This window comes from Cherax quadricarinatus, chromosome 66, assembly GCF_038502225.1.
Source record: "Cherax quadricarinatus isolate ZL_2023a chromosome 66, ASM3850222v1, whole genome shotgun sequence".
Taxonomy (NCBI): domain Eukaryota; kingdom Metazoa; phylum Arthropoda; class Malacostraca; order Decapoda; family Parastacidae; genus Cherax; species Cherax quadricarinatus.
The window spans coordinates 20,097,747-20,116,051 of record NC_091357.1 but is presented as its reverse complement, the minus strand read 5'-3'; the positions used below and the strand labels follow the sequence as shown (position 1 = coordinate 20,116,051).

Sequence of the window (18,305 nt, the reverse complement as noted above, 5' to 3'; positions counted from 1 at the left end):
TTGAGCCCCATTTTCGGCCAATTCCGCTGTACTAGTTGACAAAACATATGAATATTTCACTAGAACTCCATTTTTTCTATCGAATGAGTGCAAGAAGCCACCCATTTATCAATTTCAACTATCCAGTACAGTTGTCAGAATTTAGCAATTTTGCTAATTTCACACAAATTTCAAAAGATGCCAATTTCTGAATAGGGTCCAGAATAAACAAAGACATTCCTGGCACTAAAATGACATTTCCTCTGTTCATTAGTCATGTTTCAAGGCCCCTCTTACATTCTTTTGCTTTCCACTTTCAATTTTTATTCTCGCAAAAAATAGAAGATTTACTGTTATGCAAACTACTGCATTAGTTTAAAAATGGTATAAATAATATTGGCGCACTTACGAAAGAATATTAGACTCGCCAGTTGACGTATATTGGACGCTTAGCATGATTTGTTTACTTTTGAACTTTGGTAAAAATTGAACATTTCTGCTACTTTGAGCTCAATTTCAAGGTACTTTTCATTGTAAAACCAGTCAAAATCATCTCAATTTCTGTAATATGTCTTCCATTCTATAAAATGAGACCAAAACTAGAATACAACAATAAATACCATACAAAAATAGTGCCAAGTCGCTGTTTTATTCCAAAAAAAACAGTAAGATTTTTTTTCTCATTATGCACTGTGTGCTGCAGGGTTTTTTTTTATACTGCGTACACTGACCACATAGACCCATTCTTTCATATGTAAGCCTACCAGCTTTCTACCACTAGATTTGAGGGCGCTAGAATTTAAGCATACTAGTACGTCAAAAACCCTGGGTCGTAAGCCGTACTAGTACGGCTGAAACCCTCAAAGGGTTAAGGTAGAGGTCATTTTGATAAGGACCTGCCTCGCATGGGCCAGTAAGCCTTCTGCAGTGTTCCTCCATTCTTATGTTCTTGTGTAAAACAATTACAGGCTTTCGTTTTACACTCGCTTGGCAGGACGGTAGTACCTCCCTGGGTGGTTGCTGTCTACCAACCTACTACCTAGTTATATATATATTATATATACAGTGTACCCCCGCCTTACGATATTATTTCATTCCAGAAGTATGTTCAAGTGCCATTACTGAATGAATTTGTTCCCATAAGGAATATTGTGAATTAGAATAGTCCATTTCAGACCCTCAAACATGCACGTACAAACGCACTTACATAAATACACTTACATAATTGGTCGCATTGGGAGCTGATTGTAAAGCAGGGGTCCAATGTATGTATATATGTATGTATATATGTATGTATATATGTATGTATATATGTATGTATATATATGTATGTATATATGTATGTATATATATAATTTTTTTTTTTTTTTTTTTAACAAGTTGGCCTGTTTCCCACCGAGACAGGGTGACCCAAAAAGAAAATACAGTACTTTCATCATCATTCAACGCTTTCACCTCACTCACACATAATCACTGTTTTTGCAGAGGTGCTCAGAACACAACAGTTTAGATGCATATACGTATAAAGATACACAACATATTCCTCCAAACTGCTAATATCCCGAAACCCCTCTTTTAGAGTGCAGGCATTGTACTTCCCATTTCCAGGACTGTGTTTGTGTGTGTGTTTGTGTGTTGTATATATTCTTTCAACACACCGGCAGTATCCCACCGAGGCGGGGTGGCCCAAAAGGAAAAACGGAAGTTTCTCCTTTTACATTTAGTAATATATACAGGAGAAGAGGTTACTAGCCCCTTGCTCCCGGCATTTTAGTCGCCTAGCAGTCTCCCCACTAAGGTAGGGTGGCCCAAAAAGTAATCGTTCAATAAGTAGGCAAGAAATCGTTTAACTTGGCGGATTTTTTTTTTTCTGCAGTCTCTGTATGTTGTGTATTGGAACTTATTTGCAAATTTGTCATTGAGAGAGTTTACAGTATATTACTGGATGTATAAATTCGAAGTGACGTAAATTCGTATGGAACACTTGGGCAAATCTATTGGACACTTTTTTTTCCCATTTTTTCTGTATGTAACTTTGTGAGCAAAATGTGTTTAGTTTGTGGTTTCCATTCTACATTACTGGTTGTTTTTCATGATGAATGAATTTTTCAGATTGATACTACTCAAGATCACATTCAAGCAATGGTGATCGTCCCAACACGAGAGTTAGCTCTGCAGACTAGTCACATTTGCAATGAGTTGGCTAAACACATTGGAGTAAAGGTTATGGTGACAACTGGAGGTACCAATTTGAAGGTAAGTTTAAAAGTAAAGGGAAGTAGCCTAGTTGCTATTTATGGCTATATAAAGCCCATAATATACCTTTCATACAGGTGTAAAATTAGTTTGTGGTTATTTGAAGGTATAATTGTAAAAATTTGGGGTGCCAGGGGTAAATGTAAATGGGGAGCCTTTAATTGAGCAATGTGTAGAAAGAGATTTGGTAATAAGTAATACATATTTTATGAAAGAGGATAAATATACAGTGGACCCCCGCATAACGATATTAATCCGTTCCTGAGAGCTCATTGTTATGCGAAATTATCGTTATGCGAATGAATTTTCCCCATAAGAAATAATGGAAATCAAATTAATCCGTGCAAGACACCCCAAAGTATGAAAAAAAAAATTTTTTTACCACATGAAATATTAATTTTAATACACACAAACTGAAAAAGGCATGCACAGTTACATGACACTTACCTTTATTGAAGATCAGGTGATGATTGATGGGATGGGAGGAGGAGAGACTTAGTGTTTAGAAGGGGAATCCCCTTCCATTAAGACTTGAGGTGTCAAGTCCTTTTCCGGGGTTACTTCCCTTCTTTTAATGCCACTAGGACCAGCTCCAGAGTCACTGGACTTCTGTCGCACAACATATCTGTCCATAGAGGCCTGTACCTCCCGTTCCTTTATGACTTTCCTAAAGTGTTTCACAACATTGTCAGTGTAATAGTCACCAGCACGGCTTGCAATAGCTGTGTTAGGGTGATTGTCATCAAAAAAGGTTTGCACTTTAAGCCACATTGCACACATTTCCTTAATCTTTGAAGTAGGCAACTTCTTCAATTTCTCTCTCCTCCTCCAAAGCAGTTTCCTCAGGTCTGGCCTCATGCTGATGAAGATGATCTAGCAGCTCATCAGTGGTTAGTTCGTCATTGTCCTCCTTCACCAACTCTTCCACATCATCCCCACTAACCTCCAACCCCAAGGACTTTCCCAGTGCCACAATGGATTCCTCAACTGGCATAGGATTCCCAGGGTTAGCCTCAAACCCTTCAAAATCCCTTTGGTCTACACATTCTGGCCACAGTTTCTTCCAAGCAGAGTTCAAGGTCCTCTTAGTCACTCCCTCCCAAGCCTTACCTATAAGCTTTACACAATTGAGGATATTAAAGTGCTCTCTCCAAAACTCGCTTAGTCAATTGAGTTTCCGAGGTCACTACAAAGCACCTTTCAAACAGAGCTTTTGTGTACAGTTTTTTGAAGTTTGCAATAACCTGCTGGTCCATGGGCTGCAGGAGAGTGGTGGTATTAGGAGGCAAAAGCTTCACCTTAATGAAGCTCATGTCCCCACAAAGTCGCTCTGCCACGTCTGTAGGATGACCAGGGGCATTGTCTAACACCAGGAGGCACTTAAGGTCTAATTTCTTTTCAGTTAGGTAATTTTTCACATTGGGGGCAAATGCTTGGTGTAACCAGTCATAGAAAAAGTCCCTAGTGACCCATGCCTTACTGTTTGCCCTCCACAGCACACACAAATTAGCCTTGAGGATATTCTTTTGCCTGAACGCTCTGGGAGTTTCAGAGCGATACACTAATAAAGGCTTCACTTTGCAATCACCACTAGCATTGGAACACATTAACAGAGTAAGCCTGTCTTTCATAGGCTTATGTCCTGGGAGTGCCTTTTCCTCGGTAATGGAGGTCCTGCTTGGCATTTTCTTCCAAAACAGGCCTGTTTCATCACAATTAAACTTGTTCAGGTTTCAGTCCTTCACTGTCTATGTAGCCCTTGAATTCATGCACATATTTTTCAGCTGCTTTGTGGTCCGAACTGGCAGCCTCACCATGCCTTATCACACTGTATGCCACTATGCTTCTTAAATCTCTCAAACGAACCTTTGCTGGCCTTAAATTCACTCACATCATCACTAGTTGCAGGCATTTTTTTAATTAAATCCTCATGCAACTTCCTAGCCTTTTCACTTATGATCACTTGAGATGCTATCTCCTGCTATCTGTTTTTCATTTATCCACACCAATAAGAGTCTCTCATTATCTTCTATCACTTGCGATCTTTCGAAAACAGTTAAACCTTTGGCAAGAACAGCTTCCTTGATTGCCGTTTTCTTGGACACAATAGTAGCGATGGTTGATTGGGGTTTACTATACAACCTGGCCAGCTCGGAGACACGCACTCCACTTTCATACTTAGCAATGATCTCTTTCTTCATCTCTATAGTAATTCTCACCCTTATTTTGTAGGGTTGGCACTAGAAGCTTTCTTGGGGCCCATGGTCACTTACTTTGCAGATAAAATCACCAAAAACACTGTAATACAAAATGTTCCAATTGTATGCTTGGATGTTACCACGGAGGCTGGCACGTAAACAATGCTATCGGCGGAACATGAGGCTGGCTCAGGCCGCTCATTAGACGCGTCTCGGACGAATAGCGTTGAGCGGGTTTTTTAGCGGTATGCGAGGCAAAATCTTAGCGATAAAATGTATCGGTATGCGGATTAAACGTTATGTGATGCCAACGGTATGCGGGGGTCCACTGTACAAGGTATGATGTAGCACGTAATGAAAGTAGTTTGATAGATTATGTATTGGTGGATAAAAGGTTGATGGGTAGGCTCCAGGATGTACATGTTTATAGAGGGGCAACTGATATATCGGATCATTATTTAGTTGTAGCTACAGTTAGAGTAAGAGGTAGATGGGAAAAGAGGAAGGTGGCAACAAGAAGTAAGAGGGAGGTGAAAGTGTATAAACTAAGGGAGGAGGAAGTTCGGGGGAGATGTAAGCGACTGTTGGCAGAAAGGTGGGCTAGTGCAAAGATGAGTAGTGGGGGGGTTGAAGAGGGTTTTAATAGTTTTAAAAATGCAGTATTAGAATGTGGGGCAGAAGTTTGTGGTTATAAGAGGGTGGGGGCAGGAGGAAAGAGGAGTGATTGGTGGAATGATAAAGTAAAGGGTGTGATAAAAGAGAAAAAGTTAGCTTATGAGAGGTTTTTACAAAGCAGAAGTGTTATAAGAAGAGCAGAGTATATGGAGAGTAAAAGAAAGGTGAAGAGAGAGGTGAGAGAGTGCAAAAGGAGAGCAGATGATAGTGGGAGAGGCACTGTCAAGAAATTTTAATGAAAATAAGAAAAAAATTTTGGAGCGAGTTAAACAAGTTAAGAAAGCCTAGGGAGAGTATGGATTTGTCAGTTAAAAACAGTAGGGGAGTTAGTAGATGGGGAGATGGAGGTATTAGGTAGATGGCGAGAATATTTTGAGGAGCTTTTAAATGTTGAAGAAAGGGAGGCGGTAATTTCATGCACTGGTCAGGGAGGTATACCATCTTTTAGGAGTGAAGAAGAGCAGAATGTAAGTGTGGGGGAGGTACGTGAGGCATTACGTAAAATGAAAGGGGGTAAAGCAGCTGGAACTGATGGGATCATGACAGAAATGTTAAAAGCAGGGGGGGATAGTGTTGGAGTGGTTGGTACTTCTGTTTAATAAATGTATGAAAGGGGAAGGTATCTAGGGATTGGCAGAGAGCATGTATAGTCCCTTTATATAAAGGGAAAGGGAACAAAAGAGATTGTAAAAATTATAGAGGAATAAGTTTGAGTATACCAGGAAGAGTGTACGGTAGGGTTATAATTGAAAGAATTAGAGGTAAGACAGAATGTAGGATTGCGGATGAGCAAGGATGTTTCAGAGTGGGTAGGGGATGTGTAGATCAAGTGTTTACATTGAAGCATATATGTGAACAGTATTTAGATAAAGGTAGGAAAGTTTTTATTGCATTTATGGATTTAGAAAAGGCATCTGATAGTGGATAGGGGAGCAATGTGGCAGATGTTGCAAGTATTTGGAATAGGTGGTAAGTTACTAAATGCTATAAAGAGTTTTTATGAGGATAGTGAGGCTAAGGTTAGGGTGTGTAGAAGAGAGGGAGACTACTTCCCGGTAAAAGTAGGTCTTAGACAGGGATGTGTAATGTCACCATGGTTGTTTAATATATTTATAGATGGGGTTGTAAAAGAAGTAAATGCTAGGGTGTTCGGGAGAGGGGTGGGATTAAATTATGGGGAATCAAATTCAAAATGGGAATTAACACGGTTACTTTTTGCTGATACTGTGCTTATGGGAGATTCTAAAGAAAAATTGTGAAGGTTAGTGGATGAGTTTGGGAATGTGTGTAAAGGTAGAAAGTTGAAAGTGAACATAGAAAAGAGTAAGGTGATGAAGGTATCAAATGATTTAGATAAAGAAAAATTGGATATCAAATTGGGGAGGAGGAGTATGGAAGAAGTGAATGCTTTCAGATACTTGGGAGTTGACGTGTCGGCGGATGGATTTATGAAGGACGAGGTTAATCATAGAATTGATGAGGGGAAAAAAGGCGAGTGGTGCATTGAGGTATATGTGGAGTCAAAAAACGTTATCTATGGAGGCAAAGAAGGGAATGTATGAAAGAATAGTAGTACCGACACTTATATGGGTGTGAAGCTTGGGTGGTAAATGCAGCAGCGAGGAGACTGTTGGAGGCAGTGGAGATGTCCTGTCTAAGGGCAATGTGTGGTGTAAATATTATGCAGAAAATTCGGAGTGTGGAAATTAGGAAAAGGTGTGGAGTTAATAAAAGTATTAGTCAGAGGGCAGAAGAGGGGTTGTTGAGGTGGTTTGGTCATTTAGAGAGAATGGATCAAAGTAGAATGACATGGAAAGCATATAAATCTATAGGGGAAGGAAGGCGGGGTAGGGGTCGTCCTCGAAAGGGTTGGAGAGAGGGGGTAAAGGAGGTTTTGTGGGCAAGGGGCTTGGACTTCCAGCAAGCGTGTGTGAGCGTGTTAGATAGGAGTGAATGGAGACGAATGGTACTTGGGACCTGACGATCTGTTGGAGTGTGAGCAGGGTAATATTTAGTGAAGGGATTCAGGGAAACCGGTTTTCATATAGTTGGACTCGAGTCCTGGAAATGGGAAGTACTGGCAGTTTGGAGGGATATGTTGTGTATCTTTATACGTATATGCTTCTAAACTGTTGTATTCTGAGCACCTCTGCAAAAACAGTGATTATGTGTGAGTGTGGTGAAAGTGTTGAATGATGGTGAAAGCATTTTCTTTTTGGGGATTTTTTCTTTTTTGGGTCACCCTGCTTCGGTGGGAGACGGCCGACTTGTTGAAAAAAAAAAAATGTAAAAGTTCAAATAACATTGGTACAGTATTAGACAATCTGCAGAGCAACTGCAAATTCTCACTCTAAACTGCCAAAAAATTTATCAGAGCAGCATTGTTTTAACATCCTCTGATTTGCTTTTGGATTTTTTTTTTTTTTTAAGTATCACATTCCTAATTCTTCAGTAGTGATTTTCTGATAAAAGAAACAAAGGTACTTGGGACCTAGTTAACTTGGAACTGTGAAATCAATTATGCTGTTGCCTTTCTTTTCTCCATGCAGTTTTCCTTGTTAACCCTTTCAGGGTCGCCAGGCCCTCTCTGAGACTTGTTCTCAGGGTTGCCAAAATTTAAAAAAAAAAAAAAAAGTTAGGAAAAGATAGATACTTTTTATGATTATAATGACACCAAAAGTATGAAATTTGATGGAAAACTTAGGGAATTATGCTCTCGCAAAGTTAGCAGTCTCGACGATGTTTACGCATTGGCGATTTTGCCCACTTTGAGCCCTATTTTCGGCCAATTCCGGTGTACTAGTCGACAAAAATCATAACTATTTCGCTAGAACTCCATTTTTTCTATTGAATGAGTACAAGAAACCACCCATTTACCAATTTCAACTATCCAATACAGTAGTCAGAATTTAGCAATTTTGCCAATTTCACACAAATTTCAAAAGATGCCAATTTCCAAATAAAGAAGAAAGACATTCCCGGCACTAAAATAACATTTCCTCTGTTCATTAGTCACGTCCCCACACCCCTCTTACATTCTTTTGCTTTCCACTTTAAATTTTTATTCTCACAAAAAATAGAAGTTTTACTGTTATGCAGACTACTGCATTAGTGTAGAAATGGTATAAATAGTATTGGCGCACTTGTGAAAGAATATTAGACTCGCCAGTTGACGTATATTGGACGCTTAGCATGATTTGTTTACTTTTGAACTTGGGTAAAAATCGAACATTTCTGCTACTTTGAGCTCAATTTCAAGGTACTTTTCATTGTAAAACCAGTCAAAATCATCTCAATTTCTGTAATATGTATTCCATTCTATAAACTGAGACCAGGAAAACTAGAATACAACAACAAATACCATACGAAAATACAGTGCAAATTCGCTGTTTTAATACAAATTTTTTTTCTCATTACGCACTGTGTGCTGCAGGATTTTTTTTATACTGTGCACACTGACCACATAGACCCATTCTTTCATATGTAGGCCTACCAGCTTTCTCACTAGATTTGAGGGCGCTAGAATTTAGGTGTACTAGTACGTCAAAAACTCTGGTGCGTAAGCTGTACTAGTACATCAGAAACCCTGAAAGGGTTAAGTGTTTTCTGTTGGTTAAATTAGGTTATGTAATTGCAATGAGAATGAAACCTTTTGGTTTTTAAAATTACACATTTGTTCATTGTGAAATGCTAATGCATGGCAAATGCTCATGAATTTGGAGATATGGCACATTTGTGGACTGGTGGAAATTGAGTAGTGGTGGGATGGTTAAGAGGTTGTGTTGGTGTTTGACAAAATTGCTCATCTTCTATAGGTTTATTATCTTAGGGGACTGCTTTACTTGTGCAGGAAATCTGGTATGACATTGTGCCAAATATTTTGTTTTCTTTGGATTGTTTAGAATAGTGATGGCCAATGTATTTAAGCATCTTTTTTAATAAGCTTGAAATTTTGACTTTTTAAGCAGTTTCTTAGATTTTGTAAAATTTTAAATTTTTTTATTGTCTATGAATAATTTAAGGGTAGTGTGGCTTGGTTTAACTGTCTAAAAGTATGACATGCACACAGGAACTACTACAACATGAAAAGTTTAATTATCGTGAATGTATTGAAGGATTTTTTGAGCTTTCAACACATTTCGCTTCAGGATGATATTATGAGAATCTACGAGACTGTTCATGCGGTCATAGCCACACCTGGAAGGATTCTGGATCTTATGGAGAAGAAAGTAGCAATAATGGACAAGTGCAGGATGCTGGTTCTGGACGAGGTAAGCTTTTTACAAAAATTGTTGACCTTGAATGAATTTAAGACTAATAGCTAAATGCTAAGTCACCTTAATGGGCCAAAGTATTTTTAGTTTATGCCTGGAGAGGGCCAGGAAAGCCTCTGCTCTAAGTGTGTCACCAAGTTAAGAAAGTAGCTTGTTGATCAGAAACCTAGAATAGTATAAATGGAAAGATTTTTTGTTATTAAATGGTGGATGCTCTCCTTGGGTCACCCTTCCATTATGAGATGGCTATAGTGAAAAATTTACTGTTCTTTGCCTTGTGTACCGAGATTAAATTGTGGTTTTGTGACATGCCACTGATTTGCTAGAGCAAGTCTTGCATAGCAAATTCTAAATCAGATTAGTCAAATAGCTACAATTCTGATTTAATCCCTTCACTGCCCAACCACCTAAAATTAACACGTTCAATGGCTATCCCATAGAACTAGTCAGTCAGGGTCCCTTGTGTGGATTTGTCATGAGCTCGGGTCACTCGGATAAGCTGTAAGAGGTAAATTTTGGACTAGATATCAGATATATTATAAATTAACCAGTCTAATAAGGAATGAAGAGTAAGTCAGATGCTTACGGCCAGAGGCAGGAGTATAACCATTCATCTAGATTGAACAGTCAGTCTATGCAGATTTGAAGCTACTTCTGGTCCTGAAACTAATCAAAATTATCTATTTCAGTAATGTCTCATTGTCAAATGATACCAACCAGTAATAAAACAACCAGTAAACCCATCTTAGAAAACACCTTTAGTTGCTATTTCAAACCAGAAATCTTACCAGTTTTCCTTTTCTCGTGTACTGCATGGTGGCAGGATTTTTTTTTTATACTATGCATACATCGTGCAGGCCTATTTTCTTGTATCTAGACCAAAATTTACCACTTAGCGTATCAGTGAGCTGATGAAAAGATGGAGAAATATGAGGGATCCTGGCATCAATGTTTATCTGTGACTGACATTGAGAAGGTTAATTGTTAAGGGCTAATGATCTTTTCTGGTTTGTTCGCTCTCATAAGTGAGAGTTATTTGAGGATTTAGTGGGGAGAGTGTGAATGTTTATGAATGGATACAGTACACTAATATTTAACATTCTTCTTGTCAGGCTGATAAACTGCTCTCTCAAGATTTTAAAGGTATGTTGGATCGTGTCATCTCGTACCTTCCTCCTGAAAGACAGATTCTCTTGTATTCTGCAACGTTTCCTCTCACAGTTGAGCAGTTCATGCAGAAGCACTTGAGGTTAGTAAATTTTGTAGTACTGTAGTTGGGGGGAAAATGCATGCCTGCTGGAGGAGGGTGGGGATGTTGCAGTTTAGGGGGTTATTTGAATTGCAATGTCTGCAAGTCAAATAAGATATATTTTGAATAATTTATTTTTTATTTTTTTGGGGGGGGAGGGGAGTTACCATAAATGTGGTGAAACTGCCAGAATTTAAAAAAAAATATTTTAAGTGAAATTGCAACAAATCGAGTTACTGAAAGTAAGTCTGGTCCATTGATAGACGTTTTTTTTTTTTTTTTTTTTTTTTTTTTTTTTTTTGCAGTTTAATTTTTTACCAATGACTTTAGCTTCTTAAAAAAAAAAAAAAAAAAGTGAGCTTGACTAATGTTTGTAATAAAAAACATGCAGCTGAACTTTGATTAAATTTGTTTTTTTGTTAGTTTAATATGTTTATTATGCACCCCATACCCATCCTGTGGGCGGTAGTCAAAAGATTAGAGGTACATAATTGGTCCAGGGACTGGACTCCAAAGTTTTGATAGCTCAGCAAGTTACAGAGGTAATGAACTCACAATTTACAAAGGTAATGAACTCACAATTTACAAAGGTAATGAACTCACAATTTACAAAGGTAATGAACTCCAGGTAGGTCTGGTCACAATCATGACAAGTTACGAAGGTATTTACAGATTACAGAGGTATGTAATGGGCCCAGGGACTGGGCCCCCAAAGTTTTGATAGCTGAACTAGGTACAAAGGTAATGAATTCTGTAGAATGGTTACTTACGTTTATACATGCTACATGCATGTTATTTCATGCATTTAATCCTTTAATAAGCTAAATCCAAACATCTGTCTACAGATCACCATATGAAATAAACTTGATGGACGAGTTGACACTGAAGGGTGTGACGCAATACTATGCATTTGTTAAAGAACGGCAGAAAGTCCATTGTCTAAATACGTTATTCTCAAAGGTGAGGCATTGCAGTTTACAAAGTATGTATGTGTTTAGATCTCTTAATTTGCCGAAAATGTGATATTTTGTTGTGTGCTTTCTCCATACATTGTCTTGGAACATAGTTGAAGGTAGAACTTAATCTGTAAAAACTTTGAAACCTCTCTTTACAGTTACAAATCAACCAAAGTATAATCTTCTGCAACTCAACTCAGCGTGTTGAATTATTAGCAAAGAAAATCACAGATCTCGGATACTCATGCTACTACATCCATGCCAAGATGGCACAGGCTCACCGCAATCGTGTCTTCCACGACTTTCGTGCTGGACTCTGCAGAAACTTGGTTTGCTCTGGTAAGTTATTCTGAAATGTGTAGGTCATTGGTGATAAGATGCCCAGAAACTACAGTGGACCCCCGGTTTACGATCAGCTCCCAGTGCAACCAATTATGTAAGTGTATTTATGTAAGTGCATTTGTATGTGTATATGCAAGATTACAGGCATGTCTTGCTACTTCTACTTACACTTAGGTCACACTACACATACATGTACACGTTTATTTATACACACTCATCTGAGTTTTCTTTGATTTTATCTTAATAGTTCTTGGTCTTATTACTTTTCCTTTTATATCCATGGGGAAGTGGAATAAGAATCTTTCCTCCGTAAGCCATGCGTGTTGTAAAAGTCAACTAAAATGCCGGGAACAATGGGCTAGTAACCCCTTTTCCTGTAAAGATTACTAAAAAGAATAAGAAGAAAATTGTCAAAGTGGGAAGTCTGAATGTGCGTGGATGTTGTGCAAATGATAAGAAAGAGATGATTGTGGATGTTATGAATGAGAAGAAACTGGATGTCCTGGCTTTAAGTGAAACAAAGCTGAAGGGGGTGGGAGAGTTTCAATGGAGAGGAATAAATGGGATTAGGTCAGGGGTTTCAAATAGTTAGAGCTAAAGAAGGAGTAGCAATAATGTTGAAGGATAAGCTATGGCAGGAAAAGAGGGACTACAAATGTATAAATTCAAGGATTATGTGGAGTAAAATAAAGATTGGATGTGAAGTGGGTTATAGTAAGCGTGTATGCACCTGGAGAAGAGAGAAGTGTAGAGGAGAGAGAGAGATTCTGGGAAATGTTGAGTGAATGCGTGGGGAGTTTTGAATCAAGTGTGAGAGTAATGGTGGTTGGGGATTTCAATGCTAAAGTGGGTAAAAATGTTATGGAGGGAGTAGTAGGTAATTTTGGGGTGCCAGGGGTAAATGTAAATGGGGAGCCTTTAATTGAGCTATGTGTAGAAAGAAATTTGGTAATAAGTAATACATATTTTATGAAAAAGAGGATAAATAAATATACAAGGTATGATGTAGCACGTAATGAAAGTAGTTTGTTAGATTATGTATTGGTGGATAAAAGGTTGATGGGTAGGCTCCAGGATGTACATGTTTATAGAGGGGAAACTGATATATCGGATCATTATTTAGTTGTAGCTACAGTTAGAGTAAGAGGTAGATGGGAAAAGAGGAAGGTGGCAACAACAAGAGGGAGGTGAAAGTGTATAAACTAAGGGAGGAGGAAGTTCGGGCGAGATATAAGCGACTATTGGCAGAAAGGTGGGCTAGTGCAAAGATGAGTAGTGGGGGGGTTGAAGAGGGTTGGAATAGTTTTAAAAATGCAGTATTAGAATGTGGGGCAGAAGTTTGTGGTTATAGGAGGGTGGGGGCAGGAGGAAAGAGGAGTGATTGGTGGAATGATGAAGTAAAGGGTGTGATAAAAGAGAAAAAGGTAGCTTACGAGAGGTTTTTACAAAGCAGAAGTGTTATAAGAAGAGCAGAGTATATGGAGAGTAAAAGAAAGGTGAAGAGAGTGGTGAGAGTGTGCAAAAGGAGAGCAGATGAAAGAGTGGGAGAGGCACTGTCAAGAAATTTTAATGAAAATAAGAAAAAATTTTGGAGTGAGTTAAACAAGTTAAGAAAGCCTAGGGAAAGTATGGATTTGTCAGTTAAAAACAGAGTAGGGGAGTTAGTAGATGGGGAGAGGGAGGTATTAGGTAGATGGCGAGAATATTTTGAGGAACTTTTAAATGTTGAGGAAGAAAGGGAGGCGGTAATTTCATGCACTGGCCAGGGAGGTATACCATCTTTTAGGAGTGAAGAAGAGCAGACTGTAAGTGTGGTGGAGGTACGTGAGGCATTACGTAGAATGAAAGGGGGTAAAGCAGCTGGAACTGATGGGATCATGACAGAAATGTTAAAAGCAGGGGGGGATAGTGTTGGAGTGGTTGGTACTTTTGTTTAATAAATGTATGAAAGAGGGGAAGGTACCTAGGGATTGGCGGAGAGCATGTATAGTCCCTTTATATAAAGGGAAAGGGGACAAAAGAGATTGTAAAAATTATAGAGGAATAAGTTTACTGAGTATACCAGGAAAAGTATACAGTAGGGTTATAATTGAAAGAATTAGAGGTAAGACAGAATGTAGAATTGCGGACGAACAAGGAGGTTTCAGAGTGGGTAGGGGATGTGTAGATCAAGTGTTTACATTGAAGCATATATGTGAACAGTATTTAGATAAAGGTAGGGAAGTTTTTATTGCATTTATGGATTTAGAAAAGACATATGATAGAGTGGATAGAGGAGCAATGTGGCAGATGTTGCAAGTATATGGAATAGGTGGTAAGTTACTAAATGCTGTAAAGAGCTTTTATGAGGATAGTGAGGCTCAGGTTAGGGTGTGTAGAAGAGAGGGAGAATACTTCCCGGTAAAAGTAGGTCTTAGACAGGGATGTGTAATGTCACCATGGTTGTTTAATATATTTATAGATGGGGTTGTAAAAGAAGTAAATGCTAGGGTGTTCGGGAGAGGGGTGGGATTAAATTATGGGGAATCAAATTCAAAATGGGAATTGACAGTTACTTTTTGCTGATGATACTGTGCTTATGGGAGATTCTAAAGAAAAATTGCAAAGGTTAGTGGATGAGTTTGAGAATGTGTGTAAAGGTAGAAAGTTGAAAGTGAACATAGGAAAGAGTAAGGTGATGAGGGTATCAAATGATTTAGATAAAGAAAAATTGGATATCAAATTGGGGAGGAGGAGTATGGAAGAAGTGAATGTTTTCAGATACTTGGGAGTTGACGTGTCGGCGGATGGATTTATGAAGGATGAGGTTAATCATAGAATTGATGAGGGAAAAAAGGTGAGTGGTGCGTTGAGGTATATGTGGAGTCAAAAAACGTTATCTATGGAGGCAAAGAAGGGAATGTATGAAAGTTTAGTAGTACCAACACTCTTATATGGATGTGAAGCTTGGGTGGTAAATGCAGCAGCGAGGAGACGGTTGGAGGCAGTGGAGATGTCCTGTCTAAGGGCAATGTGTGGTGTAAATATTATGCAGAAAATTCGGAGTGTGGAAATTAGGAGAAGGTGTGGAGTTAATAAAAGCATTAGTCAGAGGGCAGAAGAGGGGTTGTTGAGGTGGTTTGGTCATTTAGATAGAATGGATCAAAGTAGAATGACATGGAAAGCATATAAATCTATAGGGGAAGGAAAGAGGGGTAGGGGTCGTCCTCGAAAGGGTTGGAAAGAGGGGGTAAAGGAGGTTTTGTGGGTGAGGGGCTTGGACTTCCAGCAAGCGTGCATGAGCGTGTTAGATAGGAGTGAATGGAGACGAATGGTACTTGGGACCTGATGATCTGTTGGAGTGTGAGCAGGGTAATATTTAGTGAAGGGATTCAGGGAAACCGGTTATTTTCATATAGTCGGACTTGAGTCCTGGAAATGGGAAGTACAATGCCTGCACTTTAAAGGAGGGGTTTGGGATATTGGCAGTTTGGAGGGATATGTTGTGTATCTCTATACGTATATGCTTCTAAGCTGTTATATTCTGAGCACCTCTGCAAAAGCAGTGATAATGTGTGAGTGTGGTGAAAGTGTTGAATGATGATGAAAGTATTTTTCTTTTTGGGGATTTTCTTTCTTTTTTTGGGTCACCCTGCCTCGGTGGGAGACGACCGACTTGTTGGGGAAAAAAAAAAAAAAAAAAATTGTGTGTGTGTTTGGGGGTCTGAAATTGACTAATCTAATTCACAATATTCCTTATGGGAACAAATTCGGTCAGTACTGGCACCTGAACGTACTTCTGGAATGAAATATCGTAAACTGGGGGTCCACTGTATTGTAAAAATGTTTAATTTCAAAATATTAACCCTTAAACGGTCCAAACAGATAGACGTTCAAATTCGTAGTGCTACAAAAGTAGATCTACTTATTTTTACATATCTACATTTTTTTTTTGTTATATTTGAAAATAAGTTTTTTTTTTTTTACACGTTTTCACATGTAAAACAAAAAATCTACATTTTTTTTTACATACTTTCAGATGTTGAAAAAACGTATATACAGGTCTCCCTCAACATTCACGTTTTCAGCTTTCGCGGGCTTCACACATTCGCGAATTCCCAACCGCCAAATTCCCAGCCGCCAAATCATATTCAAGTTTCCTGCCACCTGCGAGTCCCTACTACCCTCCCTCCGACCCCCGCAACTGGCAGCCAGCCCTCCCACCACTCAGTGTGGTGAGTGTTTTGTTTGTTCATTATTTGCTATTAAACTACAGTATAAATAATGTAAACCCATTCATGACTGCATATTGGAATGGCTATTTGAACAGGTATTGGACGGTGACATCATGTGTTTACTCTTGAACACAGCAAAGAATCAAACATTTCTGCTTCATGCTAATAATAACAATAGTAATAATAATAATAATATTATTATTATTATTATTATTATTATTAATACAATATAATTGAAGAAGGAAATTGTACAAAAATACGAGGGAGTGGTTGACACATCATCAGTGTGGCTTTGTTTATGCTGGAGTGAACATTAGTCTCCCTGCTCTTCCAAACATTTCACAATAATTCATTGTTTGGTGCTTGTAGATTGAGTGGTTGAGGCAGTGGTTGAGGCAGCGATAGAGGCAGTGATATTTACTAACATATATGTTATAAATAATAATAGTACATTATGAATAACATTTATTATTATAAATGTTATTAATATTAACATGTACTATTATTATTTATAACATACGTATGTTAGTAAATACCACTGCCTCTACCACTGCCTCAACCGCTGAATTATTGTGAAATGTTTGGAAGAGCAGGGAGACTAATGTTCACTCCAGCATAAACAAAGCCACACTGACGATGTGTCAACCACTCCCTCGTATTTTTGTACAATTTCCTTCTTCAGTTATATCGTATTATTATTATTATTATTATTATTATTATTATTATTATTACTACTATTGTTATTATTAGCAGTAGCAGAAATGTTTGATTCTTTGCTGTGTTCAAGAGTAAACACATGATGTCACCGTCCAATACCTGTTCAAATAGCCATTCCAATATGCAGTCATGAATGGGTTTACATTATTTATACTGTAGTTTAATAGCAAATAATGAACAAACAAAACACTCGCCACACTGAGTGGTGGGAGGGCTGGCTGCCAGTTGCGGGGGTCGGAGGGAGGGTAGTAGGGACTGGCATTGGTTGAGGAAGTGGTGGAGGCAGTGGTGGAGTCTGTGGTATTTAATAACATACATGTTATGCTTTAATAACATGTATATATTTAGTACAACTTATGACATTTTCATGTATTTTATGATTGTTCATGGTTCAACAAGTTAAGCAGTACATGTATTGTATTATATTTCCCTACAATATATTGGGGCACCAAACATTCACGGTTTTTCAACATTCGCGAGGCTCTTGATCCTCTAACCCTCGCGAATATTGAGGGACACCTGTATACATTTGGACCATTTAAGGGTTAAATAGCTTACTGGAATTGAGAAAATTCCTAATTGGTCTATTTTCCTTCTGAGAAAGATACCTGTATTATGAACAGGATAAGTTCAGAATCCTCAATCTTTGAATTTACATTCTTGATGTGTATTTTAAGGAACTGTTTTGATAAAACATTTAGTTGATTGCAGATTGTTAATTTCATGTGTGACTGAGAGCCTTAAATCTGTAGTTTGTAATTTTTTTTTCCCTTATAATTCTATTAAAAACTTTATGAATTTTTTTCTTCAACTGCAGATTTGTTTACCAGAGGGATAGACATCCAAGCTGTGAATGTGGTAATTAACTTTGACTTCCCAAAGATGGCAGAGACTTATCTGCATAGGATTGGAAGATCAGGACGTTTTGGCCATCTTGGTATAGCAATCAATCTGATAACATTTGATGACCGGTTTGCACTTCACCGTATTGAGCAAGAGCTAGGAACGGAAATAAAGCCCATTCCAAAGGCAAGTGAAATAGTGATTAAATTTAATACTCTTAATGTTTTAGATATAGATTTAAAGTGAATGATTTTTATCAAACAAATTGTCAAGGAAAGCATACTTTTAAGTACAGTGGACCCCCGGTTAACGATATTTTTTCACTCCAGAAGTATGTTCAGGTGCCAGTACTGACCGAATTTGTTCCCATAAGGAATATTGTGAAGTAGATTAGTCCATTTCAGACCCCCAAACATACACGTACAAACGCACTTACATAAATACACTTACATAATTGGTTGCATTCGGAGGTGATCGTTATGCGGGGGTCCACTGTATACTGTATCTTGCTAGTGGTGGTCATGCTGTGATGGCCATGCTGTGCTGGCACAATTTTGATTCCTTATGAGGTTTTACTCTAATTTTGCCCTTGTAACAGTAAA

At 38.3% G+C, this 18,305-nt stretch overlaps 1 protein-coding gene across 4 annotated transcripts in view; it reads left to right on the top strand.

Annotated features, from left to right (window-relative positions):
• The window catches only part of me31B (ATP-dependent RNA helicase me31b), a 30,992-nt gene that overhangs the window by 9,805 nt on the left and 2,882 nt on the right, over positions 1-18,305 (top strand). For all 4 annotated transcript variants that reach the window (XM_070099192.1, XM_070099193.1, XM_070099191.1 and 1 more), the window contains 6 exons: positions 2,092-2,235; positions 9,257-9,379; positions 10,495-10,631; positions 11,477-11,591; positions 11,746-11,926; positions 17,678-17,889. In XM_070099192.1, the coding sequence (XP_069955293.1) occupies positions 2,092-2,235; positions 9,257-9,379; positions 10,495-10,631; positions 11,477-11,591; positions 11,746-11,926; positions 17,678-17,889 (912 nt within the window). The remainder of the gene's footprint in view (positions 1-2,091; positions 2,236-9,256; positions 9,380-10,494; positions 10,632-11,476; positions 11,592-11,745; positions 11,927-17,677; positions 17,890-18,305) is intronic.